The sequence below is a fragment of the Leuresthes tenuis genome, unplaced genomic scaffold, assembly GCF_036924035.1.
Source record: "Leuresthes tenuis unplaced genomic scaffold, fLeuTen1.0.hap1 SCAF_18, whole genome shotgun sequence".
Lineage (NCBI taxonomy): Eukaryota > Metazoa > Chordata > Actinopteri > Atheriniformes > Atherinopsidae > Leuresthes > Leuresthes tenuis.
The window spans coordinates 9328572-9356457 of record NW_027325372.1 but is presented as its reverse complement, the minus strand read 5'-3'; the positions used below and the strand labels follow the sequence as shown (position 1 = coordinate 9356457).

Genomic DNA, 27886 nt, shown 5'->3' with positions numbered 1-27886 from the left:
GCACATTCTCAAAGTGGAATATTTTTCAGTTATCCCCCTAACCCCCAACTCCACACCCCCAAGGATGACTGGATTTTTGTGAAATGCTTCTTTTACCCTTCAGGAATCAAAAGGTTTCTTATTTTTTCATTTAAAAGCAAATCAGATATAGGAAGAACACTAACCAAATTCCCGAATGAAACACTTTGTTTGAAAATAAACCGTTTCGATTTATTTGGTACCAACGTCTCAAAGCCTTCTTGTTTCTGATCTGCTGGTTGAGAGAGAATGAAAAGATGTTCAAAATTAATTGGACTGATGTGTGGAGCTGAACTGGGTGTGTGAAATTTACACCTGTCTAAATGCTGTCAAATCAGAAATCATCTGTCATTACTAATAAGTACCTGGGGGAAGTGGTAGCACCTCAGGACCAGAAAACAAACAGCAGCTATGAATCCAGCTCATTTGTGTATACAGCATATAGCTTGCTCACATCATACAATTACCCTCCATGGTGCAAAATTTTAAGACGAACAAAAGTGTTGATTGAAATTTGCAAAAGTATTATCACAGAGAAAAATCTAATTTAGAAAATTCATTCCAAAAATCACACACAGTATGCAAAATATTTAAAAAAATTATACAGCTAACACCAAAAGCTGCAGAAACATCATGCGCTAAGAGGAAAGATTTAGACCAACACGGGCTTCTACCAGAAATGGAATAATTTCTACAGTTAATAGAAGTACTGTAGCCTGGCCTTATATTCAGATTTTTTTAAGCTTATTTGGCTTTAATTTACACCTCTGTTTTGCAGCTGTGCGAGGGGAATTCAGCGTTAGTCCCCTTTTGAGAGGAGCACTGGCAGCAGAACATTAGCTTATTTTAACGGCCAGTGTAATAATCTGTGCACCGGAGGGCCTCTGTTGGAAGCGCTACTTTGCACTGATGCATTGCAGAGGCTCCCCTGTCAATAACAAGACAGTCACTTCATTACAGCCTCGCAAGTTATCCATTTATTATCTATTGGCCCCAGCAGAAGACGAGAGAACATGGAGTCAGATGTTACAATATATTAATCAAAGATGCACCATTGTGTCAAAATGTAATTTTCTGCTTCAGGACTGCACATATAATTGTTTGATTTGATAACAGAAGTACATAATGTGCCTGGGGACAGAACTCTCTCACGCATACACAAATAGCCGAGGCTGTTGGCTTGCACGAATGTTTAAATTTAAGAGAAAAAAAAGAGAAGTGAAAGTACGATTGGTATTGACTGTATCAATTTAATTAACAGAATGGTTTATTTCAAGATTAATATCTTTCATATGGTTTAGAATGTTACGTCGACTGATTTGTTATCTGTTTTATGTGAATTCTAGAAAATTTGAAACTTTTTTTGTATTTTGATGCATTCCTCTTTGATTATCAATGCTGAGTTGCTGCCTGCATCTTTTATACGTTAGTGCAGATCAAATGAATTTAAAAAAAAACTTCTTTGGTCAATCAGTAAAAAAATCTATTGACCGTTTAGGAGTTGAGGTGTGCTCCTTTCACTATCTTAGAAATATTCTTAAGTTGGTACATGGGGGAAAAAAAGAATTGAAAAGAGATCGCACAACACTTCTGAAGGCCTGAATGTGTGAATCCACAGACACGTCTGCAGGAGCGTAGTGGCTTGGTGCCGATTATAGTTGCACCAAATGTTGAATAGGACTTTCAAAAAACACATTCACGAGAAGCTGTGAGAAATTCACTCACACCAGCAAATGCAAAAGCTGACCACAGCCAACTAAAGGAGTGGAGCAGAAAAGCCACATAGCAAGCGGGCAACTGTAACTGAAGAAGAGGAAGGAGGGCGCAGAACACCCAACGACAGACAGGCAAAAATAAAGGCATGAGTCCTATCACAATTCATATAGTTTCATATAGATTTAATAAAAGAAACATTTTGTAAAGGGAGGAAGTATTGTTATGAATGTTGACAATAATAAAATAACAGTAAGTGAAAGGAGTAATCTGATGTTCTTCTCCCTTTTTTTTTTTTTTTAACCTGAGGAGGCAAAGTTCTCTGTCACACTCCCAACAAGCAGACAGAGAAAGACAGCGCGAAACCCCGACAACCCCCTTTCACATGTAATGATTACTCCCCTTCATTAAAACTGCTAGTAACCCTGTTAGGCTGGAATAGACTCACTACGGGTAATCGTGAAAACACTTTTAATCAACGCACAGCAACAGTAGAGACCTTGCTAGAATGCATTCACTCCAAATAAAGCAGGCTCTTTATAAACAGGCGCAGCAAAACAGCTAAGACCCTGATAAGACTCCTCACACTCTCCATGGCGAAACCTGCCTGTGAATGTCTCCTGACAGCTCCTTAGCCCTTGTTAGAGAGAATCACTTCCTAATGATTCAACCCAGCTTGGAAACATCAACAACCACAAAGTAACACTTGGACGTGTAGTTTTATATGAAGTAACATGCAGACGCTGATCAGCTAAAGTCACTGAGGTGCACTGGCTATGAACACCTTTCAGTAAACAACAAGACACGACTAAATTTAAGGGCATTGTAAATTCAGGTCTTATTTTCATGGTTCTTTGTCAGTGGAATGAAAGATATAGGCATAAAGCGGTGGTGTGTAAATGAAAATTGTTTAGACAATGTTCAATCAAAAGTTAAAAAATAGAACATTTACCAGGTGCAATTTGAATACAAATTTTCTCTTGCACATTTCAAATCAGTTAAACTTAGCTCTCGCAATGTGCGATATTTTTACAGTTTGGTGTTTGCAACTTTCACATTCCATTATAAAACTGATTGAACTGAATTTCTTGTACAGTTCACACCCAAGAAAGAAAAAATTGCCACCTTTATGCACACTGTGGCTGACACAAATGTATGCATGTGCTTGCTCATAGTCACCCACATGCACACACGAACACTCGCGCATACCCAAACACACACATGCACGTACACACATATACACGCAGACACAAACAGGGCAGTTGACACATGGTATATCAGCAGGCGCAGTTCTTTGTCCTCTTGCTTGTTTTAGTGAAACCACTCCTCTTGGAACATGTTACGCTTTTGTCCAAAAAAATATATGATGCAGTTAGAAAAACATGCCCTTTGTTCTTTATTACTACAATTTGAATAATAGAAATCTTTTAAATCTTTTTACTTTATTTTGTCTGGATAATAATAGATACTTAAAGATCTCCACTGCACTCTTGGAATTTTTTGTTGACCAGTAAATAATGGTGATAAAAATCAAAGTGTGACTAAAATTTTTCAAGGTCCTGCTCTGTGACTTGCAGGCATTTATTCTTTCACACGGTAGCAACTGTTTTTTGGTGATAATCTGGCCCGTGGTTTTGAACTTTGCCTCAGCTGTCAGTCATGCCACCAGTGGGTGGGGTTTGAGTCATGGAATTATGATTTTAACAGGTATGATTCAGTGGCAGAGGACAGGCATGCACGTGCACAAGCAAGCACACAAATGATGGGATGTACGCACAAATAATAACCAAAAGAGGAAAAAAAGGGGGGACTTGCATATTAAGTCAATTGACCTACTTCATCCTGCCTGTTCAAGTATGCTACCCACACTCCCTTGTGTAAATCTATCTCATCCAACACAGTCTTATCCCACAGATGCTGTAACTCCTTCATCCTGGGTGTGAGAAATATGGGAGCCAAAGGTGCTACTCTGTGACCAGGCTGGACTGTTCTACTTCATCCTGCGGCGTGCTGGTAACCGCCACAACTTCACAAGGCTGCTGTGTGACCCTGTAGCCTCTTCATTTGTCAGTCACTGGAGGAAGGTCCAATAAACACCAAACAAACAGAGACATAGACGCAAACACACGTAGAGCAGCGAGTTCTGAAACACTGGATGACGATCACACCAAGATTTGGAAAAAAGGATGCGATAAAAATCCAGAAAAGGCAGATGTGATTTTCTTTCTATTTTCACTGACATCTTTTGGCAGCGAAGACAGAGTATGAAATACAGTTTTCAGCCAATGCTCTGCTCGTGAACAGCAGATTCCAAGGTTGAATCTTTTTCTGTCGGCCTTCCCCAAGTGCGCTTAACACCTACAATTTATAGATCTATATATACATATATATATATATATATAAATCTACAATTAATATATATATATACATATAAAAAAATGAAAACATGATTGGACAATATTACTTACTTCTTGCATCATTCTGGAAAAACGCTTAACATCTTGACACTGGCTTTTAGTGAAAGCTGCAGCTTCCCTGGAGTGCGTCATGCCATTACAACAGATAAAAGCAACTTCTCCATACTCTTCCTTCTTTTGAGTCGGTGCTCCTTGCAGGGATTGGGTGCTTGGTTCAACCCTGAAATGGCAAATAGTTTGTATGATGGACTGAGGCACTAGCTGACGGCTCTGTCTAAAACAACATCCATGAAGCTCTGGAATAATGCTTCAGAACCAAACGAAGAGTTCCACTGATTATGATTCAGAGTAAAGAATAAAGATCTTTGAAAAAAAAAATACCCACAAATTTTAAAGTGATTGAATTTTAGATTCTTGAACAGTTTACCGAGGAGGCTTTGTTACTCTTACTTTTGATCCTAAGTCTCAAAGTGCCCCCTAGTGGGTCTTTCCTGTCTCTGTTCTAAATGATGTTGGGAAAACATCTGACCCTGTAATGAGGTCTCACAAGTTCACTGTGCTAATTAAGAGGGCATTTTCAACATGGGATCACAGGATAACACCAAGTGTCTAACACAGTCTGAGTGCATTAGCCGTTCTCTGTGCCCCAACTGCTTAGTGTCTGTGAGAGTAAAACCAGCTTCACAAAACCAAGATACTGCAAAATTGTAATAATCAGGACACAATTAGCCCTATCAGTACCATAGTTAAAATCAATATACATGTTAAAACTCACAATAAAGTAGAATTATAAACATATATACAGCAAAACATCCACTAAAGTTATTGTAGTGTTTTATACTTTTGACTTTTGGTCACTTTTGGTCACTTTTGATCACTTGAGGCAACTTTTCTCAATTCATTCCCAAAAGACATTTAGAATACTTATACTGGTGCTTAAATATGTGTTAAGTTATATCTTCCTCGGTTTGCATCCTTATATACAGCCTTGAAATGCTGGATGATAAGTACAGTTATTATCTGCTTTGCCGTTTTCCATTTGTAGAGCTGTAATTCAAGCCACATGGAGCACAAAGAAAAGCTGGACAGCCTGCAGGAAGCAGCCTCCAAAGCATTGCTGACTGTTAATACACTCTGTTCCTCCATAACTCCTTCCTACAACACAACCTGGCACCTTGTCCCACTGGCTGGCCCTGAAGGAAAACAATTACCAGGGAGGTGGAACAACAATACCCAGAAAACATCTGCTTGTGCCGGCAGGGGCCATCAGTGTGCCTGACTGTGTGTCCCTCCTGGCTTACATAGAGGACACATGCCTGTCTGGATATGGCTGAGGGGCCTGAGTGTACGGGGCCCAGTCTCCTGCTCCTTGTAACGCCTTACTCTCCGCCTGTTCGCCTGCTGATCCACCTGCCTCTCCCATTGCTCTGGCAATTGTAGCTCTTTCAGAACAGACGAGAGCCCGCCTGTCAGAGCAGTTGTTCATTTGGGTAAAATCCCTTCTGCTTGGATGAGACTGTGCAGTATGGCTCCTGCTGTAAGATGAGGCGGCAGGAAGGCAATGAAGATGGCAAAATGGGCCATCACCCACATGATGCCTCCCTCGTGTTATAGCTCAGCTCAACAGATGGGAAGGCATCATCTTTGTGGTAAACAAAGAATGAAGAAAGATCCTAAAATATTGCGGAATAACTCTTGGTTACTTCTGTTTGAAACATAGATTCAAAATTGTGTGACATTCAAGAGATAAAATACCAAAGGGTCAGTTACAAATGTGTGACTTGTTTAGAAGTTTTATATATCTTAAATTCCAGACAGAGATAATGCAAAAGCACATTATATCTTCTGTTCGTTATGGTCTGCTCTCTGTTTATAAGTTTATGTTGCCATCTTGTGGCCATCACTGAGGTCTACCAATTACTTCCCATCAGTGATTCTAAGAAAACTGGTGCAAAAGAAAATAACTAGATACATATGAGGAGATAAGAAATGCGAATAAAGAACAATTTTTGTCTTTAAATGAGTTTTCCCCCAAAATGTTTAAATATGACATTGTCCTCTAAAACTTCTACAAATGAAGCAGTCGGAGATAAAAATCTAAAGGAGGAGGCTAAAGGAGGACAATAAAAAGACAATGAAACAGACTAAAATCAATGCATGGATGCTTTGTTAATGTGTGACAAGAATAAAAGGAAACTGGGCTAATTTTTGCTGGGTTACAAGTAAATGTTTTGCCGAAATGTATCGCAAGTATGTAAGTTATCATTTATCATCATCAAATGTTGTCTTCATTTGAAAGCAATAGTCATACTGTATTATACTTCTGCTATCTTTAATATGATTTTTTACAGCCATTATAGCTTTGCACTGCACATGTGTTACATAATTAATCTATATCCACCTGCTCTGACCCGCCATGGCTTTACCTCCCCTCCAACTGTATAAATTGGCCCCGCCCACAGTATAAAATCTTTTGCTACATTTGGATATCGTTGGAAATTTTCAATAAGTAGAGGTTGTACGTTTAGACTGTTTATCATATTTAGCGATTTTACATAAGGGGTAGTGCGGCCATAAATGGAGTACAATCCAAAGAAACAAAGAGTGACTTAATGCTGATGTTCAATCTTTAAGGTGTGTACTAAAATGTTTCCGGGCCTGATTTTGTCATTCAAAAACTTCTCATCAGCTCGGCTAGAGGATATTTCGAGGAGCACTAGAACGCACCATTTTTGACACGAGTAACCAGGGGGGTGTGGGAGGGAAGGAGGAAGGATAGTTTGGTGACAGCTAGCGGGGACACGCCCGCCGTGACTAGAACAGCCACAGCAGCGTCTACAGAGGCGTTGACACCGTGCACTACCTCCTCAGCGGTGAAATGTCTCAAAGCTTCTCGGCCGGGTTTTGACGGAATAACTTCTCTTACAACTAAATGCACCGGTCGCCTGTTGTTCTGCCCCCGACTGCTGCTGTGGCTTTCCGCGTCAGAGCAGCAACAGAGATGTAAAGCAAGTTGCACTACCGCATCTTCCTCTTGATATGCTTCTGACATAACAAGGAGCCAAGAATTGACAGAGGTAATTCGGTATATTTTTGCGACTTGCTTATGTTAGTGTGCCGTTGCTATGAGGCGCTGAAAGCATTGTAATAACGCAGACACGGTGCAAGGAGCCCATTAGCGGCGTCATCACCTTGTATTGATGTCAATAAGTCGCTGGAAGCCGGGGAAACATTTCAAGCATATGCATTGCTTACATTGAACTGTGTCAGTTTGCATGAAGTTAAATGTTAAATTTTTAGCAAAGCTTAATTTGTCTGTCGCAACGAAGACAGACTTAGTCGATGCATAGGGGCAATGATGAAGTCGCCAACTTTGAGCAGTCTTCTTGAAATTTGGTGTTGACCCTGGGTCTCATCTGCTGGGTATCTGTTGCTTATACTAAGACATGTCAAACGTTTATGTTTCAGTAATACACGCTAACAAGCCATTGCACTCAGAGTTAGATGACATCGGTCAGAATGAGTGGATTTCACAATCATTATTCCCTTTCAATCAATAATGCATGAGCAGCCGCGTCACAGCTTATTTTACAGGAGTTAATTGACTTGACCATAAGATGCGTTCAATTGCTAATTCGAAAATGACAAGTTCTGTTTGCTCTCAAGGGCCTGCAATGTTAAAACTCTCAATGAACTGTCCTTAAGGACTTGCATTAAAGAGGCAGCTCGTCTCAGCTGTGAGAAACAACGACTGACCTCATTATTTATTCATGGCCCCAGAATACAGAATGAAGCAGCTCAGTCCAGAACACCACCCTGATACTGATTTCAGGTGGATGCTTTTGATCTGTCCTTCAGATGAGGTCAATCCTCCTTAGTTTGTCTGTGTCTGCTATATTGTTTGGAGACTTTGCAACAGAGTGCGATTGTTACTGATGTAATGCAATGAAACTTACATGCGGTTTTTTGATAGCATTCTAATCACAACTTGCCTAGAAGAGACTTTACACTTTAGGCTTATTTTAAGTTTTTCATTTAAAAGAAAAAAGGAAAAAAAAGTTACCTAAACATGCTTCTCTTTCATCCAGTGAAAAGGATAAGAGTGAAATTACAGCTGTTGAACAAAATTCTCGTTTTATTTTCAATAAAGTTCAGAATCAGCAGCATACCATTCTGGAGTTTGTGGTGATTCATTTTACATCCTGTCACAAACCTATGGTGGTGGAAAAAAAAACACAAGCTAACATACAAGTCACGATAATTTGTCGAGTAGCCACATGAAGTGACTCCAAAGGCAAGTTAATCCCCATAAACTGCATTTAGGTGAAATATAGCTTTTAACCCCAGGGAGCTTTTTTAAAGAATGAAAAGATTCCAAAAGACCATGGTTGTCTACATATCCGCTGTGGTAGGAAGTCTGTGGTCTAATTAGACAAATTAGTCTCTCGATGTATGGGGGGAAAAAGGTATCCCATAGTGAGCTTAGCTAACAGTATGCAGACAGAGCAGTGAAGCCTCAGTGGAAACATGGAATTACTCTTCTGCTGCATCCTAAGTCAGGTAATGTGTCACCCTCTTACAGAGATGTGCTGAGGTGTTGGCGCTCGAGCTGTGCTCTGTTTCCGGGCTCCTCTTCCTCTGGTCAAACTAGTCATGACTGGCGACGACTGGCTTGATGCTGCAAGTACTTGACCCATGTTTTGAGTGTTTAAAGCTGTACTTCTCAAAAGTTCTGCCACCAGACCATGGCTGTTTTGAGAGGTATCATATCTCCCTTGTGCTTTGTGGCCCCTGCACGTATGAGAATCTTACCACTAAGAATATGGTGAGCACAGTGGCCATTAACTAGTGCATTTGCATCCATCGTTTTTCATGTCTCCTTTTCCCCCAAACACCCAAGAAGCTGGATGCCTCAAAATGGGTAGTCCACAAATCTAGGGCTGAGATCAGTGACAGTGATCCAGCAAGCTCACTCCTTGACCATGGGATTAGTCCACCTATACAGAATACAACCACCTATCATGTTAGTCATCACACTTTTCCTTGGTTTGAAATGTGCAAATGTCTGCTGCTGTTGAAAAAATACATGCAGTCATGAATTCTTAAAGCTGTCGCTGATTCTTATTATCAAGTTAAAGTTCAGTCAGCATTTTCTCATTACTGTCTTCAGCTCTCACCAGGAAAGCAGAAGAAACCAGCTTCCTGTTGTGCAGTCCACCTGTTTAATTAACTCCTGTTTTCTATATTACTTCCCACCATCGTACTCTTATTTTAGGCACTGCAGAGGAAGATGGAGGTCCAAAGTGGCGTTCAGCAGCCTGAGCCCTGCCCTCTGGACTCTCCACTGTCAGGGTCCAGTCAGCAGAACGAAGTACACGACAGACAGATGGATGCTAGCAGCAGGCCTTCTACAGACAACCACAGCAAGGACGCGCAGCCAGCAACTCCGAAAGATGACAAAAAAGTGAGTTGCAGACTTTCACTGATGCACATCTGCAGGCGCCATGCTGTGCTTATGTGTGTCTATACATGTGTCTGATGAGTGATGAGATCCTGCCTGTGGAGCTATTCTGGGTAATACGTCCTGCACTTGCAGACTGACTCATTCCCTGAGTTATCTCTTGGAGTGCTAAAAAGCGAAAGTGCACTGTGGTTTGTATGTTTTGTGGTGTCAAGTGATATCAAGCGTTTTGCATGTGGGTTATCCAGAGTTGGAAGGACCTGTTTGCACACTGCCACTGTTACAAGAAAGAGTGAAACTGTCTTTTGCCTCAGCGGTTTCAAAGGAAGTAGGTAATGCGTTGTTGCGTTGCCATAAGAACCAATCAGAGCGAACTCTAAACCACATGCACATTTAGTATTGCTTACTTTTATATGCAGACCTAAGCGGCTCATGCAGTCTCCACGTGTCTTTCACTCATTCTCAAATGTATCAACCCTCTGCCATCTTGGAGCCCTCTGCACATTCAAGAGTGACAGCAAAATCCTCACTGGCTTTGCTCCATCTCAAGGGCGTCAATCATGCTTCTCTGGCAAGAGTCAGAACCTCTTTCCGTCAGTCAGCCTGAGAGGCTCTGAATGCCTCGGAGCAGAGAAGAGATAGAAGCAGAATAAACACAACAGATATATGAAAACATTCAATAGACGGCTGGCCTGACTGCTATTGGCAGCTCTGAATGGAATGCTTGTCATGGCTCGCTGTATCAATTCTGGCTCCTTCGAACAGTAATTAACATTATTTTGGTGAGGTGAAAGGGCTTCTGAAGTGTTAGGTGAACACCAAAAACTCTTGAAAATGTGTAATAATATATTTTTTATGTGTGTTGCCATCTTGTCTTGGCAGGAGCAAACGTTTCTGCAAAGGATATAATCTCTCTGATATAGTATACATCTGTTCATTTTGTTATCACTCAATTCAGAGCAGCATTTATATGTATTAAATGTATTTAGGAGGTTCCCAAGTAGAGAAGTCCCTTTGCATTTTGATAACAGAATATTACTTTATTAATTTATAAAGGGAAATGATCTTTTTGCAGTATAGAAAATAATTGGTGATTGGATTCAAATGGAAAAATAAACAAAGGATGAGCAGTTATTGTGAATGAAATACCCTTATAAAGAGTCATTGTATAAGGCTGTTGCAGTGAGCAGGATTTATCTTCTGTAACAGTTATTTCAAGTGAAAGTACTTTTCGAAATTACTGGAAATGATTCAACTATTTGTTTTGAAAAAATGGCAGCGGATAGTTGCAGCAGACTTACGGTATGCTTGTTTTACCCGGCAGAGTTTGCACTGGACCAAATATTTTCCTGTTTACTTTTTGAAGGAGTTCCACACAGAACTTTTTGACTGCTGTGGTCTTTGGCTCTCTTATTCATATACCATTGGCATCTAAGCTCACAGCGCCACACACATTTTGGCAATAAAGAAGCATTCTTCTGTTGTTGCTGTTTTGTGGCATTTGGCAAACGGCTCGGTTCATTTCGCCACCTTATGGCAGTAGTAATGCTTTACTGGCAGGTGTCTGTTAAAACACGATAGTTCCATATCAAGATGATCGTCACATCGGTTGTTTCTTAAAATATAATGATTGTTAAGAAATATTAAACTCATTGGTCATCCCTAACCTGTTCCTACTGCAGCAAAGCTGAATAAGCCTCTGGCTGAAGAAGCCTCTGACTGAAGACACTGTGTGTTTGATCACTATGTAGCTTGTGCAACATTTCTCTTTGGGCAGTCAGCTCCATGAGCTCAGTCCAGAGCGGTGCTTAGAGCCGAGCCAGCCTCCTCTATCATTTTAAATGTCTGCTTTGTTCATAAGATGTAATTATTCTGTGTAATCATGATAAGAGAAAAGAGTTCCATTATTATTATTATAGTCATTTATCCTTTTAGTGCAATTATGGAGTTGTAACAACGTCCAATTACTCACATGGATGCAATTTTTTTTCCCCCACTAACATGGTCAGCCTGATTAAGTCTTTGAGTAGCTGTAATAATGTAATGCTGAGTTAACATCTCCAACTGTGCAAATTTAAGCAACAATCTGATTTCTTTTCCACATTTCATTGGAATCTCGTTTGTCGGGAAATTCAGTAGTCATTCTACAGAAGGCTGGATGAAAGATCATCTCATTTCTGTTAAATAATTGAACAGAGAAGCAGAACCCTTCCACATCCACTGGACTTGTTTGCCGTCATGCTCTTTGTTCCAACAGTTGGCTTTCAGAACCCAAGTTACGCTTTTTACAGCCTGCACTTTCATTGCCCGCTTGTATCGAAACCATGGAGTGAAATGTTTAACAGTAAAAGCTGTAATGATGATTATTGCCACTGCAGGAGGTTGAATACACAGTGTTCATGTTCAACATGGGCATTTGTCTGTCTTTGGCTGTTGGTACCGTATTGTGAAGTAATGAGGCATGAAGGTGTTAACATCTTAAATTTAAGAGGGCTCCTAACAAGCTCACAGTGGCACTGCCCCTGTCATTAAACCCATTCTAAGTGTGTGTGTAAGGGAGGCATTTATTCCTGTATTTATTTGCTTCTTTTTGTGCTTTTTCGATCTCTGCTTTTAATTAGCAGTGCTGCATTTTCTCCAAAGGTTGCCCAGGGAGTGTGGGCCCCTCAGTCACTGCCCGACCAACTGGTTTGCAAGCTGGTTACTGCGTAATTCATCGATTCCTCTACAGTGTTAATTCATCAAGGTGTCATCAGTAGAAGTGGACCACTGCTCTTGTCCTTTTGAAAGGGTACTAGTCTCTTGTTTGCCTTGTTTTTTAGTGATTCATCATAAGAAAATTAGGGGACACAGATTGACCTGCGGGCTCAGAGCTGCAGTGGTATTGAAGGTCATCATGCGCTCGGTCAGATGTTGTGTAAAGGTTAAGGAAGTCAGCTGGTGAAAGTTAATTTGCCAGTTTGAGTCCCTAGACTGTCTTCAGTATCTCTATACCCAGAGGCAAAAAAAGTCAAGGTTTAAACTTCATTTCACTCGCAGAAATGTGCTGATGAAGTACTCTTCAGTGAGCAGTTAATCAAACTGTAATTTTATTTGCTCACTGTTGAAGTCTGTAGCTGTATTTTAAGGATGTGCAGCTTTTGAAGCAGGTCAGTGGTGAAAAATGAAGTTAAATTGGTCTCTGAGTTGTTTCCTCTTCTTATATTCAGCTCACACAGAGCTTGGTGTCACTTAATCAATGGGAACATGGGTTGATGACGTTGAAGAAGGCACAGTTGTTGTTCACAGTTGAGCATTTCTGATTCTATGTTGCACCACGTTACTCCCTTCTCAAAGCAGACCAAAGGTTTTCATACATTTTTTCGTTTCGGGCTTCTCAAAAACAGGCTTTTGAGTGTTTTGTGAATTCATGAAAAATAGAAGATTGATATATCTCTTTAACAGAAGTATGCACACCCTTCACTCTGTACCTGTTCCAAGCCCAGATCTTTTTGGGAATGACCCAACAAGCCTGATGCACCTTTCCAGTATATTTTTTTACTTCTACATCTGGGCAAAATTATTCAATCTTAACCAGGTCAAGGAATGTCAGAATAACCCTACAGAGGAACACTTGAGGGTGATAAGATCAGGGAAAGTTTTCCTTTTAAGAATTGAGCATAATAAAGCTGATCCTGCACTTTACCCAACAGGGTCCCTGCTATTTTTGACCCCAACCCCTGTGTTGATACATGACAGTAACTGAAGTGCAGAACATGACCCCCAAACCACCCCAAGGGAATATTTCAGTGGCATGACTCACCGCTGTGGGATGGATTTGTGCTTATTATTTTGTAATTAGGTTTGTTTAAATCTCAAAGCATCAGCCGACCACCAATGCTGATGAGCTGCAGTGCTGATTTGAAATATTGGACTAATTGGTGTCTTAGCAACCCAGCGACCTTTTACTCATTAACTGCATCGGAAGCAGAAATAAGCAGGCAAGCACAAAGGCTGTGGCCGCACGTAGAAGTTACCTCGCTGATCCTGCAGTTTGTTCTAATTGTTCTCTGCAGTTTTCCAAAGAAGAGGGTCTCTCTGAGTGCGGTAATGTCTGTGCGCGCTTTCTTTTCTCAGACATTTTATTTTATCTCTCATATGTATGTAAGATAGAGCAATGTATTCCTCGCCGTGGCAATTTGTGTTTTCTTTCCATTAGAAATGAGTCACTGGGGATGGGGCTGTTATGAGTGGAGTGGAATAGTGGTACCAGTGATTATTGCTGTTATATTTGATTACACAAATGAGAAACATTCAGGAACAGCAGAAGCAAATTATAGTGAATTGCTTAGAGTAAATCTGTGTGCACTTTCAGATGAGCGAGCAGAAAATGAAACTCTGTGCAGTTGTTACTTGGTCAGGGTCTGAATTAAATTTGTTTTATTAAACAATAAAATCGACTTATGTGAGCACGAGTCAGATAAGTGGAACTTTCTTGACTTTGTGATGACTTGTCGTCCAGATGGTCTTGGAAAATGTGCTTTATAGCTTGCTCATCATGATTTTTTTTAAAGATAACTGTAAAAGCAGATGGCTTCTCACCTTGCTTGGTAATTTTGGCTTCAGCTGCACTGTGGCAGGTTGGGAAATGATTCACTATGCTTTTGTGTCTTACCTATAAACGGCATTCGGCATGTTGCCTATAAACTCAGAAACTAGGCAGAAAGTTTCTTACCCATTGTTACAGAGCGGTCTCTTTGATAAATTTACAGGTGGTCGAACATGAACTGAACGACGATGCCATTTGAATTAAAACTAACTAAAATGGATAAGTGCAAAAAATGTTTGCAAGGTAAAGTGAAAGCATTTGTCTTCTCTATCAGTGTTCAGTGAGTTGACGAAAATGCGCACAGACATCCTGAACACCACCTCCACAGCCCGCTTTGTCCTCCACTCTACAGATTACCTTGGCAGTAGCTAGCGGGGTCCAGATAATTACCTTGTGTTACTTCTCCTCCCACACTTTGCTTTTGAAGTTGTAGCTGCCTGGCTGCCTAGCTGCCTCAGTTCTAATAGCATCCCGGCATGCCATCGATCCCACTCCCATCCTCCGGAAATGAATGTGTAGTGGAGGTGGGCTGATGGTTGCGTGGAGAGAGCAGCAACAGTCTGCCGCAGATCTCTGCAGGTTTCCTTAAATGCAGCTTAATCAATATGCCAGTGTGTTCGATTAAAGAAAGCTCAAATGGTTGCCTGTTTTCAACTAAACTAAATCTGGGAAAAATTATTTTTGTGTGTGTGTGTGTGTGTGTGTGTGAGTCCAGCATGGCAGCCCAAACCTACATAATGGTAGGGACCATTAAAAAAAAAATCCTTACAACTGAGTTTTGTCAAAGAAACAAAAAAAAAAACTGTTGTTTCTCTCAAAATGGACCCTGTGTTGCATGTTTGAAATCTCCATTTCTGATCTTACTCGGTTTTACTGTGGGGCTACGCAGTCATGGCAGAAATCATTATTTGGATTGATATTCAAATCATGATTATTCATTTCTTTGAGATAACCTTATCTTTCTTATTGAACTTTAACATGGGAGTTTCCTTTCACACTGCAACCTCTAACTTAAAACCAAGCAAGCATGTTGAGGGAGGGGATCAAGATGTTCCAAATAAGGGGAAAAGGAACGTCACTTAAATGAGGAACTTTACAGACTCTAATGAAAGAGATTCTGTCATGTTGTTTGATGCAAGTTCCTTTTTTTTCTTTGGAAGCGCTCTCCTCAAACTGAGAAAAGGTTTATATTTCTATCTGGTGAACTGAAGTAAATATATCGTCTCCAGAGTGTCCAAAGCATGATGTAATTGGGTTAGCTCCTTGCTGGGTGGCCGTGATCTTAAACCATGATCTCATGTATTAGGGACAGATCATCATTAGTGAGGACACGGAAGAGTATTACCAATCGATTTTCTGAAACCTTTACTCTATTTGAGAGTGCTATATGTATGTTTACTGTTAACTTTAGCTTGCCTTTATGCAAATCGATGGTCTGCGCAGGTAGTTGTGACACAACTTTCTAAATAGCTCTTTGCAAAAAAGCACAAGTCTTTGGATTTCCTGAATCCCAACTGAAGACAGTAACAAAAAAAAATGCTAATGAGTGTGACTATCTTGCTGATTATGACTGACTGGTTATTTGTAGAGACTTCACTTGTATTCTCACTTTTCTATTTTAGTCCCATTGTTTTCTTTCATCTGTCATACTAAGGTAGAGATGATGATCAAGCGTGTCAGATGTGTAGCGTGTAGTCCTGTATCAACAAACACGACCTCTTTTAGCAGCCCCATACATCTCTTATCAGTGCATTTTACTCCTCTGCATACTCTTAGCATAAACACCGGCGACACATGGACACTCACATGTTCATGCAGCCACTCGCACACACACACACACACACGCTGTGTCACACTACCAGCAGATCACAGGGACCTTATTAGCTGCTGTCACAGCACGTTTATCCCTCATCTGTTTCTGGGAGCTGTCGTGAGCAAAAGGTTGCTCTCTGCTGCAAAGTGGCAAAGTGGGCTCCGCACCGTGTTTTTTATTCTCTCTAATGGAGAGCGATGGCATGGGCCTTGAGCCATCACTATCTGTGGCCCCGCACAAAGCAGGGTGATTTCTGTCTGAAAATAGCCCCGCTGTCAGCTCGCCTTAGTTGCCAGGGCCGCTGAGAGAGTCAGTTAGAGGGATCAGTGTTCGCTAGAGTGTGTGACTCTCTGGTAAGACATGGTGCTGGTGACACATTGCTTTGATAGGATCACCAGCCTGCTCCTAATCCCCCCTCGACACAGATGACCTAAGAGTCACTAGTCATGACTCCAGCCCTTCCAGTCTTCAGCATCTAATCCAGCATTTAATCAACGCTGCATTTTGGTTCAGGGTCATTGTTTCCAAAAGACAATCTTGCAGATCTATGACTGTTAGTTTTACACATTCCTGTATTTGAAAAAGTACTGTTCGTGTTAAGACTGTCCTGGTGGTGATGGAAAACCAATTCTTCTCCAGAAATAATGCTAGAAATAGCTGGATATAAATTTTCCCCCCAAGAGTTTTTAAAGAGATGAACTGCATAAATGAAAAAAACGCCCTGCTGCTGTTATGAGTTTATTTGGCTCGTAATTAAATATTTGTTGGACTTGCAGCTTGATTTGTAGGCCAGTAATTTGGCATGCTATCATAAGCACGAGAGTATCCCGTTTGGAGGGCCATCTGGAAAATCATTTGCAGTGATTTAGAAAAAAAAAAATCAACCTCTTGCTTTTTTTTTTTTTTTTATCTAAGAATTATACACCCTTTGGATGTTTGCTATGTGTCTGCCACACTGTGTGTTGTTTGTGTCTGACTTGATGTCAGGGCTGGAAACTGTTCACTCTCTGTTGATGATGACTTGGCAGCAAAGGAAAGGTCAACGAAGACTTGAGCAGAATTGCCAAAAGTGCTGGATGAGCAGTAGTCGGTTCTAGTTTTCATAGGCTGAAATTCTCAAGTGTTTTATGCGTTGCTAGAAAATGTGTTAAATGATGTCATTTCTGGGTTTAAGCCAGATCGTCATGCGGCTCTGAAAGCCATAAAGATGCTCTGTTCAACATGTTCAGTGGGCTTCTTTTTTTGTTGTTGTGGCTGAACTACAGAAACAGAAAGTTTTTCACAATCACTTCTTCACATGGATTCACTAGCTGACATCGCTGAGCTGGTATGTGGTCCGTTTGTGGCCGCTCTGCGTCGTTGGAGATGATTTCATGAAGTCGTAAGCACACATAAAGAAGCCAAAATGCAGTGTTTACTAAGACTTCCATTGTTTTCCATTTCATAGAGGAAATGATGTTCTCTGCTATGATGTCTGTTTGTATTGGAAACCATTTCCAACCGATTAGATAAACTGCACTGATCCAGTACATATAAATGTCATTTTAATCACTTTTGCAACACCTGAATGGAGGAGTCGGACATACTAATCAGTTACTATAATTCCAACTATGGACAAAAGCCAAAACAATCATATGAAACAGCTGTTTTTGTTCAATCATTTAATTTTCTCTCTGTTTCTGTTGGACTATTCGAGTGGAGTGTATCTCATGCAATCTGGGAATTTTGTGTCACCAAACTGAACCTTTCTGTTGAGGCTTTGCTTTAATGTCACATACCATTACAGTTCAGTTAAATCACAACAGGTCTTTCTGTTTCTTGTACCTTGCACTGAAAATACTTATAATATATAAACATTTAAATAATAAATGAAGAATAAAGCATGTCAATACAAATGAAATAAGAGACAAAAGCTTTTGTCCCGTTGAACTGAGGAAAGGAAGGTAAACTGCTTTGCTTATTCTTTTGTTAGTGATGCAAACTGCTTGTACTTCTCATACGATTACAAAAACATCCACTGGTTTCTACACCTCTGTGCCAAGTTCAGGTTAAAAGTCACTGTGTCGAAATCAGGAGCAGATCTAAAGCAAAACTAATGTAATTTTCTTTTTCTTTAGTATTTTCCCAGAACATGGGCACAGATTCTGTAAATTAATTACATTCAGAATAGAATTATTTTTCGTTAAATTATTGTGTCTTTGAATTTAAATGCCGTCCATCCTCAGAAAATGTTTCAGCTGTTAATGGCTTCCCACGGTCTTGTCAGTGCAAGCCTGAAATATTCTGATTTGTGGGATGTTATTTAGGCAACTGTCAAGATGAGAAAATTCACATCGGAGGACTGCTGCTCTGCTCTGTCCACTCGTGACATATGCTGCACTGTGTAGTTGTGACACATTTGCCAAAATATTTCTATTTAGACAATCTGTTTTGACTCAGAAATGTTGTCTGAGTAATTGTAATCATGTTCTTACTGTCAATGTTTTCCAGTCTTTGGAAGAGTTGTAGTAGAGTAGAGTTGGGCTTGTAGTCTTTATAATAGCTGAATTGTCATTTTGCTGCAATGTTTTATTTAAAATGAAACACTGCTTCATTCTAACATATAAAACTCCTAATTGATTCAATCTCTACTCTCATATATGTGCTTGAACCAGAAACACATACACATTTACAACAATTAGCAGTCACGACAATGTAATGACAGGAAATAGTTGACAGTCCTTTGAAGTCTTCATGGTGATGGTGAGATATCGATGAGGGAGGCAGTTTTGTTGATTTTTGGGAGTCTGTTTGGCCATAAAGTATGTATAAAGCACTGCTATTAGATCAAGGGGGCATCGTAGAAATATTCTTCTTTGTAAAAGTACTTTGCAAATGATCCTCTATTGAATTTGATACCATAATTGCTTTAGCTAAGGTTTGACTAATTTAATTTCCCTTTGGTGATGAAATATTTCTTTTCCATTGATCTGCATTGTCTGCTAACTGTTTTGTAAGGCTGGTAAACGGTCAATGCGACTCAATGCAGCACATCAAGCCTTGGCAGCACGGCTGCTGAAGAGTGATGTTTTTTCATTACCTGTGGGCATATATTGAGTTGATGTATTTTTGAAAATGAAAATAAGTACGCTTCAGACAAGGTGAGGAACATATCTGGTTGAATAAATCAGGACGGTGCAGACATCCATTATCTTGACCTGCATTATCCTTCAGAGGATTTTGGGGACTTGTCCCGGCCGGTTTTGAAGTCACCAATCAGCTGCAGGACTGACACAAAGAAAAGCATCCCACAACGCACACCCTTCTACCTAAGCCAGCCACCTAAGCCCATCTCAGTCTCGTTTGGTTAAGTATTTTTAAATTGTCATATATATATATATATATATGTAGGGGTATGCTACAGGAAAATAACATATATCTGTAAGGTGTGATTCCAGATAACTTCAGCTGGAGTCAGATCTTTTAAATGGCAGGGCACCAGGGCATTTGTGAAGCTTATTTTTTAAATTTTTTTTAATGAAACTTATTTCTTATCTGAGTTTTTTTCCATATGACAAATGGATGACAGCCGATTGCTGATGGCTGTTTCTCTTAACATGCATTGAATCCAACCAGTCATTTCTTTATACCCCATACAAGTAGGACGGCATAACGTGGGAGAAGGATCATGGCTTGTCCAGATAAAAAAAAATCCTCCAAAATACTAGTTGAACTTACTAGGACACATAAAGGACACTGGATTTCTATCCAGGAAGACATGCCTACAACCTTCTGTCCAGCTGGAGGCAGCACTAGAGGAGACTCAATTTCGGTCTCTACAATAGATAGATAGACAATAGTCTACTTTGTTACAGATTAAGCTTTGCCATTTCCATTTGTTAACAACACTCCAACCTCATTATAAATGATGCCCCATGAAAATGTGATAATTCTTGCATCCAGTTTTGTGTCTTGCAACAGCAGTGCATGCCATTCATCTGGGTGAAAATTGGATTTTAAACGGCTCCTACTCTGACAAAACCTGTGGATGTATTTAGATTATCTATCTTCTTTACACATGACAAAGAGCTCTTTTTTGTGTTAATTGTTTCAAAATAATCCAAATGTTGCTGTCACAGCAGGAAGTCCGGGCTCTGATATGCACGACTGCAGTTCAGACCAAGTTAGATACGTCTGTTCATCAATGAACTTTTTTTTTTTTTTAGAAGGCTGACTGCGATGAACACTTTGATGTCCTAATGAGTTGGTGACTGGCTGCTTGACTTCTTTGCAACAAAGGGGCATCATTAGGGCACCCCACCAGCTCTGTGATAACAAGAGCAAGCACCTCTCTTATGTTCCCTGGGGTCTGCAATATGCATATATATTCACACCTTGTTAGACTGTGTGACCAGCCTTATTAGTTGCAGCAGTTAGACTACGCTTGCCCACTCATTAACACTACAGATGGAGATGTAACACAATCATTGCAAGACAGGATACTGTACTGGCTTTTAACTAATTGTGGAAATGAAAAGACTGACCAGCTAATATATTACACTGTGATGTGCCACAACTGTGCCATAGAAGACATTACTGTTTTAAAAGCTGTTAGCGAAGCTTAGCAGTGCGCCAGCACATGGGTCAGCCGACTGCGCTGCGATGGTGTGTAAATGAAATGGTAATAGAGGGTTTCATCACCACTACTAATTACCGAGTGACGGTTTTCACACCAGTGTGTAAGTGAGTGTGTGCATGAGAGCGTGCCTGTGTGTGATAGGCCTAATTAGGTAAACTCCCATTACACTTAAAAGTGCATTACTGCTGCTCTTTTGTAAAGGCTATAATTAGAGCGCTGCACAGAGTGAGCAGTAATTAAGTTATATCTCAAGTATTATTTGTCTGCATGTTATGTGAGTCAGTTCTATTGAAAAGGATAGAATACATATTTGACTTTGTGCCAGATCTTTGTTAACTTTATAGATAACAGAGCAAAGAGTTATTATACAGTGCATTATATGAGTGCATTCGATATCTTGTCCCCTTCTTAAGGGATTTCTGTCTGATGAAATTAGAACATCACTATAAATGATTTTAGTCTGTAAAGACTTGTAGGAGCCGGATAAATAGCAAATGGCAATATGAATACAAACGGTTATGCTCACACATTTCTCATCTGAGCCTCTCAGCCTGACTTAGCATTTTTGTGCTTGTGCCGTCTGATGCCTGCAGTAGGAGCAGCATGAGTCTCAGATCCTTTGACTAATCCAGACTGCCTTCTAATCCTGAACACATTATCCGCTCCCAGGCCATTGACTCCATTATTCCTGTTCAGTTTTATGCAATCAATCTTTTAAAGTCCTCACAGAGTTTAAAAAGCATTGAAACGATTGTATAAAGTCTTGGTACTCACTATGATGATGAATATCGACTCACACAGTTGTTTTCCCTTATTTTGTCTGATCAAAGTAACCTTTAGATGGGCTTCATCCATATTTCCTTAAGGATTTTCTTATTTTTGTTAATGCAGATAAGGTATACAGTTCTTACAGACTAATCAATGATCCAAAACCCTTGTATCTTTGTATGATTATATCTTTCCGCTCTTCTTTTTGTTCAGTGGCAGATTTAAGAAACACTTGCTAAAACGTGAGCTGTTGTCTTAAGAGACTTTTACAGATCTTCAGGGAGAAAGCTTGGAAACTTGCTCACTGGCACATTTGCACATGTTTATGTTTATGCATTTGGCAGACGCTTTTATCCAAAGCGACTTACAGGTAGGCAGATAGGGTAAGGGTGTCTTGCCTAAGGACCCCTACTGGAGATAGTACCTTTCATGCAGGGGATTCGAACCCTGGTCTCCCACACGGAAGGTGGGAGTGGTTTTCACAGGCTTTGAAGCTCTTAGTGAAGCTCTTAGTAGCATAGTGCTCTGTTTGCTTACACTCACAGCCTATGTGCTTTTCCGCTGGGTATTGTGTGCGACATAAGCTAAAGAGTAGTAATGTGAAGGCTAATTAGACAGGGTTGATGTAACTAAGCTTGCTCCGATCAGGAAATTTTGGGGCTGACCACCAATCACAGAATGTTGGAAGCACGATTGGCTTATCCTGAACACTGTATATTTGAAGCCTTTGTTAGTCTAAATATAGCGTAACATTGTTTACAAGACATATAAAATTAAGAGGTGGGATTTTTAATGATTTGAAAGATGCTGATTCATCATTGGGCAACGTGAATCGTATCACTCCTAAACCACAGTAACCTTTTCCTTTTGAAAAACAGCTTGAATAAACAAAAACAGCTTAGAAAATGTAGTTTCCTTGTGGTTGAGAGTTAAAGCTAAATGAGAACAACACACAAAGTTAACAATAGATTGTACTAGGGCATTAAAATTGATTAAGTATTTCCCTGTGGGCTACTCGTTTTTCCGGTTTGTTTTGTTTAATTTGGTTGTTGTGCACACCAGGAGTCCCCAACCACCAGAAAGGGGATGTCATCATGTAGGAACACATGTGCCAAAATGGGCCAAGAAGAATTTTAAAGCATATATTTCAAATGGTTTAAATGGTAATTCATACATAGGTGCAGCTGAGTGGCAGGCCAGACAGAGACTGCACCAGATTGTCTATCTCATCTGAACTGCATAGATTTCACAGATGAGGAGGAAGAACACACGGAAATGTTCATTTTTCCCTCGAGGGTCATCTTAAAATGAATGTTGTGCCCGAGCAAATCTCATTTACAAATTCACTCAGGAAAATGACCCTCCTAGCCACAAGGGGTACCCCCTATTTAGCAGAACTGTAGAGCTGAAATGAAAACATTATCAAACCAGGAAATCTCAGCAATCTCCCTCTTTTTTCTTTATTTTCATTTTTTTTTTGTTAAATAGATCAATTCTAAACTGCATCTGCAAGACCTGAGTGGCATTTGTTCCTTTCTCATGATATGCATTGCAATGACCTAAATGGTGCCATCAATCACAGGGAGAATGTGATCTGAATAAATTAAAAAGGGAAAATTAAAAATATGTATTATTGAAATATTTAAAGCCAGAATGAAGTTTTGGTCACTGAACTGTTACGTGTGCTGCTTTGAAGACTTACATCTTCAAAATAGCTGGAAAAATATGCATCAACTGTGTTGTAAAAGTTTATCACATGCATAAAAGCAACACTTTCAGACCATTGAACAGGGTTTTGAGGGGATCCTGGTAGAGAGAAAGAACAGTAGTCTGTATCTGTATGTTGTTTATGTATATATGCTGGCTTTCGCTGCATATCTCTGGATAAACTGTATTTATCCCCAATTCATTGATCCCCAAATGCTTTGGCTGGATCCCGACATTCTAAGGTCTTCTTTATTTTGAGGCGCATTACAGAATGAAATAAGTGTTTTGAGAGATGATCACAGAACGTTCTCCCAAGAGAAATCTTAAGGAGGAGAGTGAGCCTATTTTCAGCACTGTAGCAGTGGAGAGTGGGACTCATTATGACTCACTCAGAGCTGAAATGCTCTGGATGATGTCTGAGTCAGACATAAGGGCAAGTGTCCGCTGCCATGGTGATGCACAGCCAAATGTAACTGAACTCAGAGTGCAGTATAGGTGGAAAGGAAATGAGAGGAAACTTAAAAGGGCCCAGAGGCTGCTTCTCTATTGTCATTATGATTTTTTTGGGGGAGTAACATTATATAGTCTCCTGGTATGTGCGTAGCTTCGCTTCAAGTGTTTACTTCTGTTGCTCCTCCTAGGCTAAGCCAACAAATTCAGGGTTAATTCCCACAATTATTTTTGAGGGAAGCTATTCAAAAAATGTTCCTTCCGCTGAGCAAACATGTAATAGATGTAATATGATACATCCACTCAACCTCTTCTCTTGTTCTCCAGTCTCTTTTCTGTGATTTCATTTTGACTGATGTATCCTCATATTTTTAGATCTAGGCTGTCTTGGCAGGTTCAGTAGGAATCATGCTCTAAAAGTAGACTCGATTTCAGTAAGTAATATATTCTGACTTTTAGTTATTTCTTAATTTCATTGATTACACACATTAAAACTGATATATCACCATCCCTTAGATAATGTACTATAGGTTTAATTTTGATGTTATCCTCCTTTCCCTTCATCGTTCAAGACAACGTGAGGTCTGTAGTAAAGACCTCTACTAACCTCTGTCTTTTCATAATTCTTATTTAGCCATAATTGTCATGTTGGTCTTTAGAAAAGGTGCTCAGGATCAAAAAATGCAGGTAATTCAAAGAGATTTAATGCGCTGAACACATTAGACACAATGATGAAAATCTGTGTGAACTAGAACATTAGACTGATGTATTGAGTTAATAAATGTAAAGGCAAGAAAGGTGTTTAGAAATAATCATTGTTTATAGATGTTTAGTGTGTTTTATGTGTGATTTATCTGTCTAACACCACAGTGTCACTGTACAGTCAGCAGCTGAAGACGTGATGTAAGAGTCACGCAACCGGCCAGCAGATATTAATCCGATGTGCCTGGCCTGACCTGGGCAGGTTGGCCTCTGGGCAGGTTGGCCTCGAGCCAGGGAAAGATACAAGAGGGACAGATTACGACACGTGTTCATGCCAATTCCAGCAGGTTCAGCATGGAGGCAGGAATAGACGAAACACCTTACTGTTCTTTCTGTCTCTTGGCATTTCTTTCAAAAAGATATAATGGCTGAAACTGTCAGCACTCACAGGTTTGAGCCCTGTTTTTTTTTTTTTTTTTTTGCTATCTCATGGAGAATTACGCTTGAGATGGACAAAATGTCAGAAATAAAGCATTTTTAAGAGCAGTAACTGTACTAAAATAAGCAAATGAATAGTAACTGGGGATGCAATAATTGTTATACTATTGAGTAATCTGTCACTTTTATTATGCATGAAAACCTATTTTGATAAATCAGATGATAGTGATAGTATCAAGTTCTATGTCCTGGAGACGAAAGTCATGTCTTGAGATTTTTCTCAGAGAAAATATCTGCAATGTGGTGAATATTCAGCATTTAAAAAGCTGGAGCCTGTGACTGTTGGAGTGTTTTCTTTTTTAACGAGTAGCTATCTAATTGATAAACTAACTTATTGCTTTAGTACACAAAAATTGAAACTTTGATTTCATGCTGTATTTGGAAATAGAATTGAAATCTTCGTAAAATGAAGCATGTTTTCTCATAACATGTTGTTTTGTAATTTATGTAAACTTAACAAATACATTATATGGAGTTAAAGAGAATAAATGTGAATGGGTACAGTTGAAAATAACGCTAATGTAATTTTGCCTCAGATGAGGTGCAATGACTACTTGTTGTTGCAGATAATAATCGTAAGGTTAAACCTCAGAGCAGATCGTGCCTGTTCGTTGATATGACTGCTGTAGGTCACACCTGTGCCCTGCCGAAAGTGGTACGTTTACTAGGTCTAATCTAGTCAAACTGTCGTCTAAATATTTTACAAGCACCATGGGGGATGTCACATGACACTAAAACATTCTGTTTCCACCAGAAGCAGCTAATGTAGTAGTACTGCTCTCACACCGGGCCTTCCATATCATTAGCCCTGAGGCCAGCTCTGTGACCTGGGAGTCGGTGACAGACCCGCAGGCACTCTGTGCCAAAAGTGCTGATGTGGCACCCTGCTGCCGCCAATATATATCATTCACATCAACATATAACGTGTAACATCATACTCCTTTACTTATTCATACCTTTTCTTACTGGTCCAAGTTATAGTTCTCTGCGTTCAACGTTTGACATGAATGTTTTGTGTGGCATTACGTATGAAAGATGCTACTGAACTGGGACTGGAGAACCGAAAGATTGTGAGCTGGTTTATGACTCTTTTTTTTTTTTATGACGTTTTCACCGAAAGCATGGACCTGATAGTACCATATTATGTCCTTTTCTAGCTGCAATTTGAGAGCAATGTGAGTGTTTAAAAGGTATCAGGTTTGTGTAAAATGACTGCTGTGATCAGGGCTTTTTCCGGCTCCAGCTCGGCACAGCATCAATGTGAACACAATACCCAGGTGTGCATGCACATTTTCTATGAGGACGCTGCGGTTGGAGCTACAAAAACGGGCACAGCTAATTTATTTATAACAGAAACACAAGTCTACTAACTGCAGGATCTCACATGGAAGCTCTGAAAACGACATCAACATCTCTCAGACAAAAATAGACGAGACTGATGAATTTGAACAGTCACAAAGACAGCTTCGAGCTAATTCTCTGTCCCACTGTGTGGGGCTGACATTCCAGTCCAAAAAATAGTAAACTGTCCTGATTATGTCAAAGAGTCTTAATTATCTGAAACAGCTAGTTTCTGATAAAACTAGTAGGATACAGTGTAACACCATGGCTTCTTGTTGTTGTGGAGTTGTAGCCCTCACAGTACTGAAGATAAAACACATAAATGTAATGGAAAGGGCTTTATCTGGCTTGTTTTAGCAGAGGAGCAGTGTTTGAAACGTTTAAACACACCAGTTTTGGTGTAAAAACTATATAGGGTACAGAGCATTGTGATCCCTTCATGTATTGTTCATATAGGCTTGTTTGAACAGTCATAATGTGTCACGTAAGCTTTTCTCCAACATACCAATGACTTCTCTGACCATCGCTTTCAGATTTTAGAGCATTGGTTACAACTGTGTCTCAATCCCAGTCCAGCTGCTGCCAAGCAGCAATTACAGGGTTTAGTGAAAATAAGGGGCCCAGCCAAATACCTGTACCTCTGATCTCTCATTGGACTGCATCTGAGTGCTCAAACAAGTGTTCAAACCCACTAAAAACACAAAGGTGTTTTCAACAGTTTCATCATATTTGATATATTGAGGAGAGCGTGTGCTGTGATCACAGTCTAATCTGTGGAAACCGGCTCTTTTATGCTCTCTATTGCACAAAGAGCATTTTCTCTTATCCTTCACTGTGTGCCAAAAAGCAAAAAAAAAAAAAAAGGTAAAGCAGGAAATCTCAAAAATTGTCTCTCTCACACCCACAGCCACCTTTCTCTAATGTGGTTTTCGTCTCTGCCAGTGACATTGATATCATTATCTATGTCGGACGAGTGCAGCGTCTCTCTCCTAAACAGAATTTTCACTTAGTGAGTTGAGTGAGCAGTTCACTTTGCATTTCATCCTGCAGTTTTCACACTTCTCAGCACATGTTCGCATTTCAGAATTAGTGGGTCCCTCTTTAAGATAAATTTTATTCAGAGTAAATCATGTGTGAGTATACAGTTGTGCGTTTGGATGTATGTGTGTATGTGTGTCAACAGGCTTTGGTGGCCTGCTGAACCATTTAAAGGATTCTATTTAACGGGTCAGCCGAGCAATTAATCAAGGGTTTAATTGGAATCCCGAGTGGAGTGACATGATGTATGCAAATAAGGTCATTAATATGCAGGCCTGCATTTGATACTTAAATTAAAATGGCTCATCCGCCAGCACCAGCTAGGACTTTCATTAGGGTAAATTAGAGAGCGATAATAACTCCAAATACACATATTTATTTTCTACAGACATTCAGAATAGGACATGCCCACAGGAAGAAAAATGTGAAAAAGCAAAACAAAGAAAGTTCTCATGTGGGAGACTGTTTGGAAGATGCAATGCTAATGCTGTTAATTTTACCTCATTAGAAGAACACTGCTATCTGCAGGGCTTCAGTTTTAATTGGCTCGCCAAGCAATTTAAACCACATTTGGTTCTTAATTGCCCCCACCCCCCCCACCCCTCTATTGTAAATGGTATGGCATCAGTAGTTTGAGAGTCACCAAATTCTTTGCCTGGTCGACAAAGAGCAGAAATTCCAGTGTCTGACCTATGCTGTTGCCCTTGGTAACTGTACCCACAGGGACACTTTGCGATCCCTGCTCCAATTGGTT

At 40.0% G+C, this 27886-nt stretch overlaps 1 protein-coding gene across 1 annotated transcript in view; it reads left to right on the top strand.

The window, feature by feature from the left end:
* The first annotated feature begins 6956 nt into the window (after nt 1-6956).
* rbms3 (RNA binding motif, single stranded interacting protein) overlaps nt 6957-27886 on the top strand; it is a 282860-nt gene continuing 261930 nt past the window's right edge. The window contains exons 1-2 of the mRNA XM_072370235.1: nt 6957-7225; nt 9424-9612. Of these exons, the coding sequence (XP_072226336.1) occupies nt 9439-9612 (174 nt within the window). The 5' untranslated portion in view covers nt 6957-7225; nt 9424-9438. The remainder of the gene's footprint in view (nt 7226-9423; nt 9613-27886) is intronic.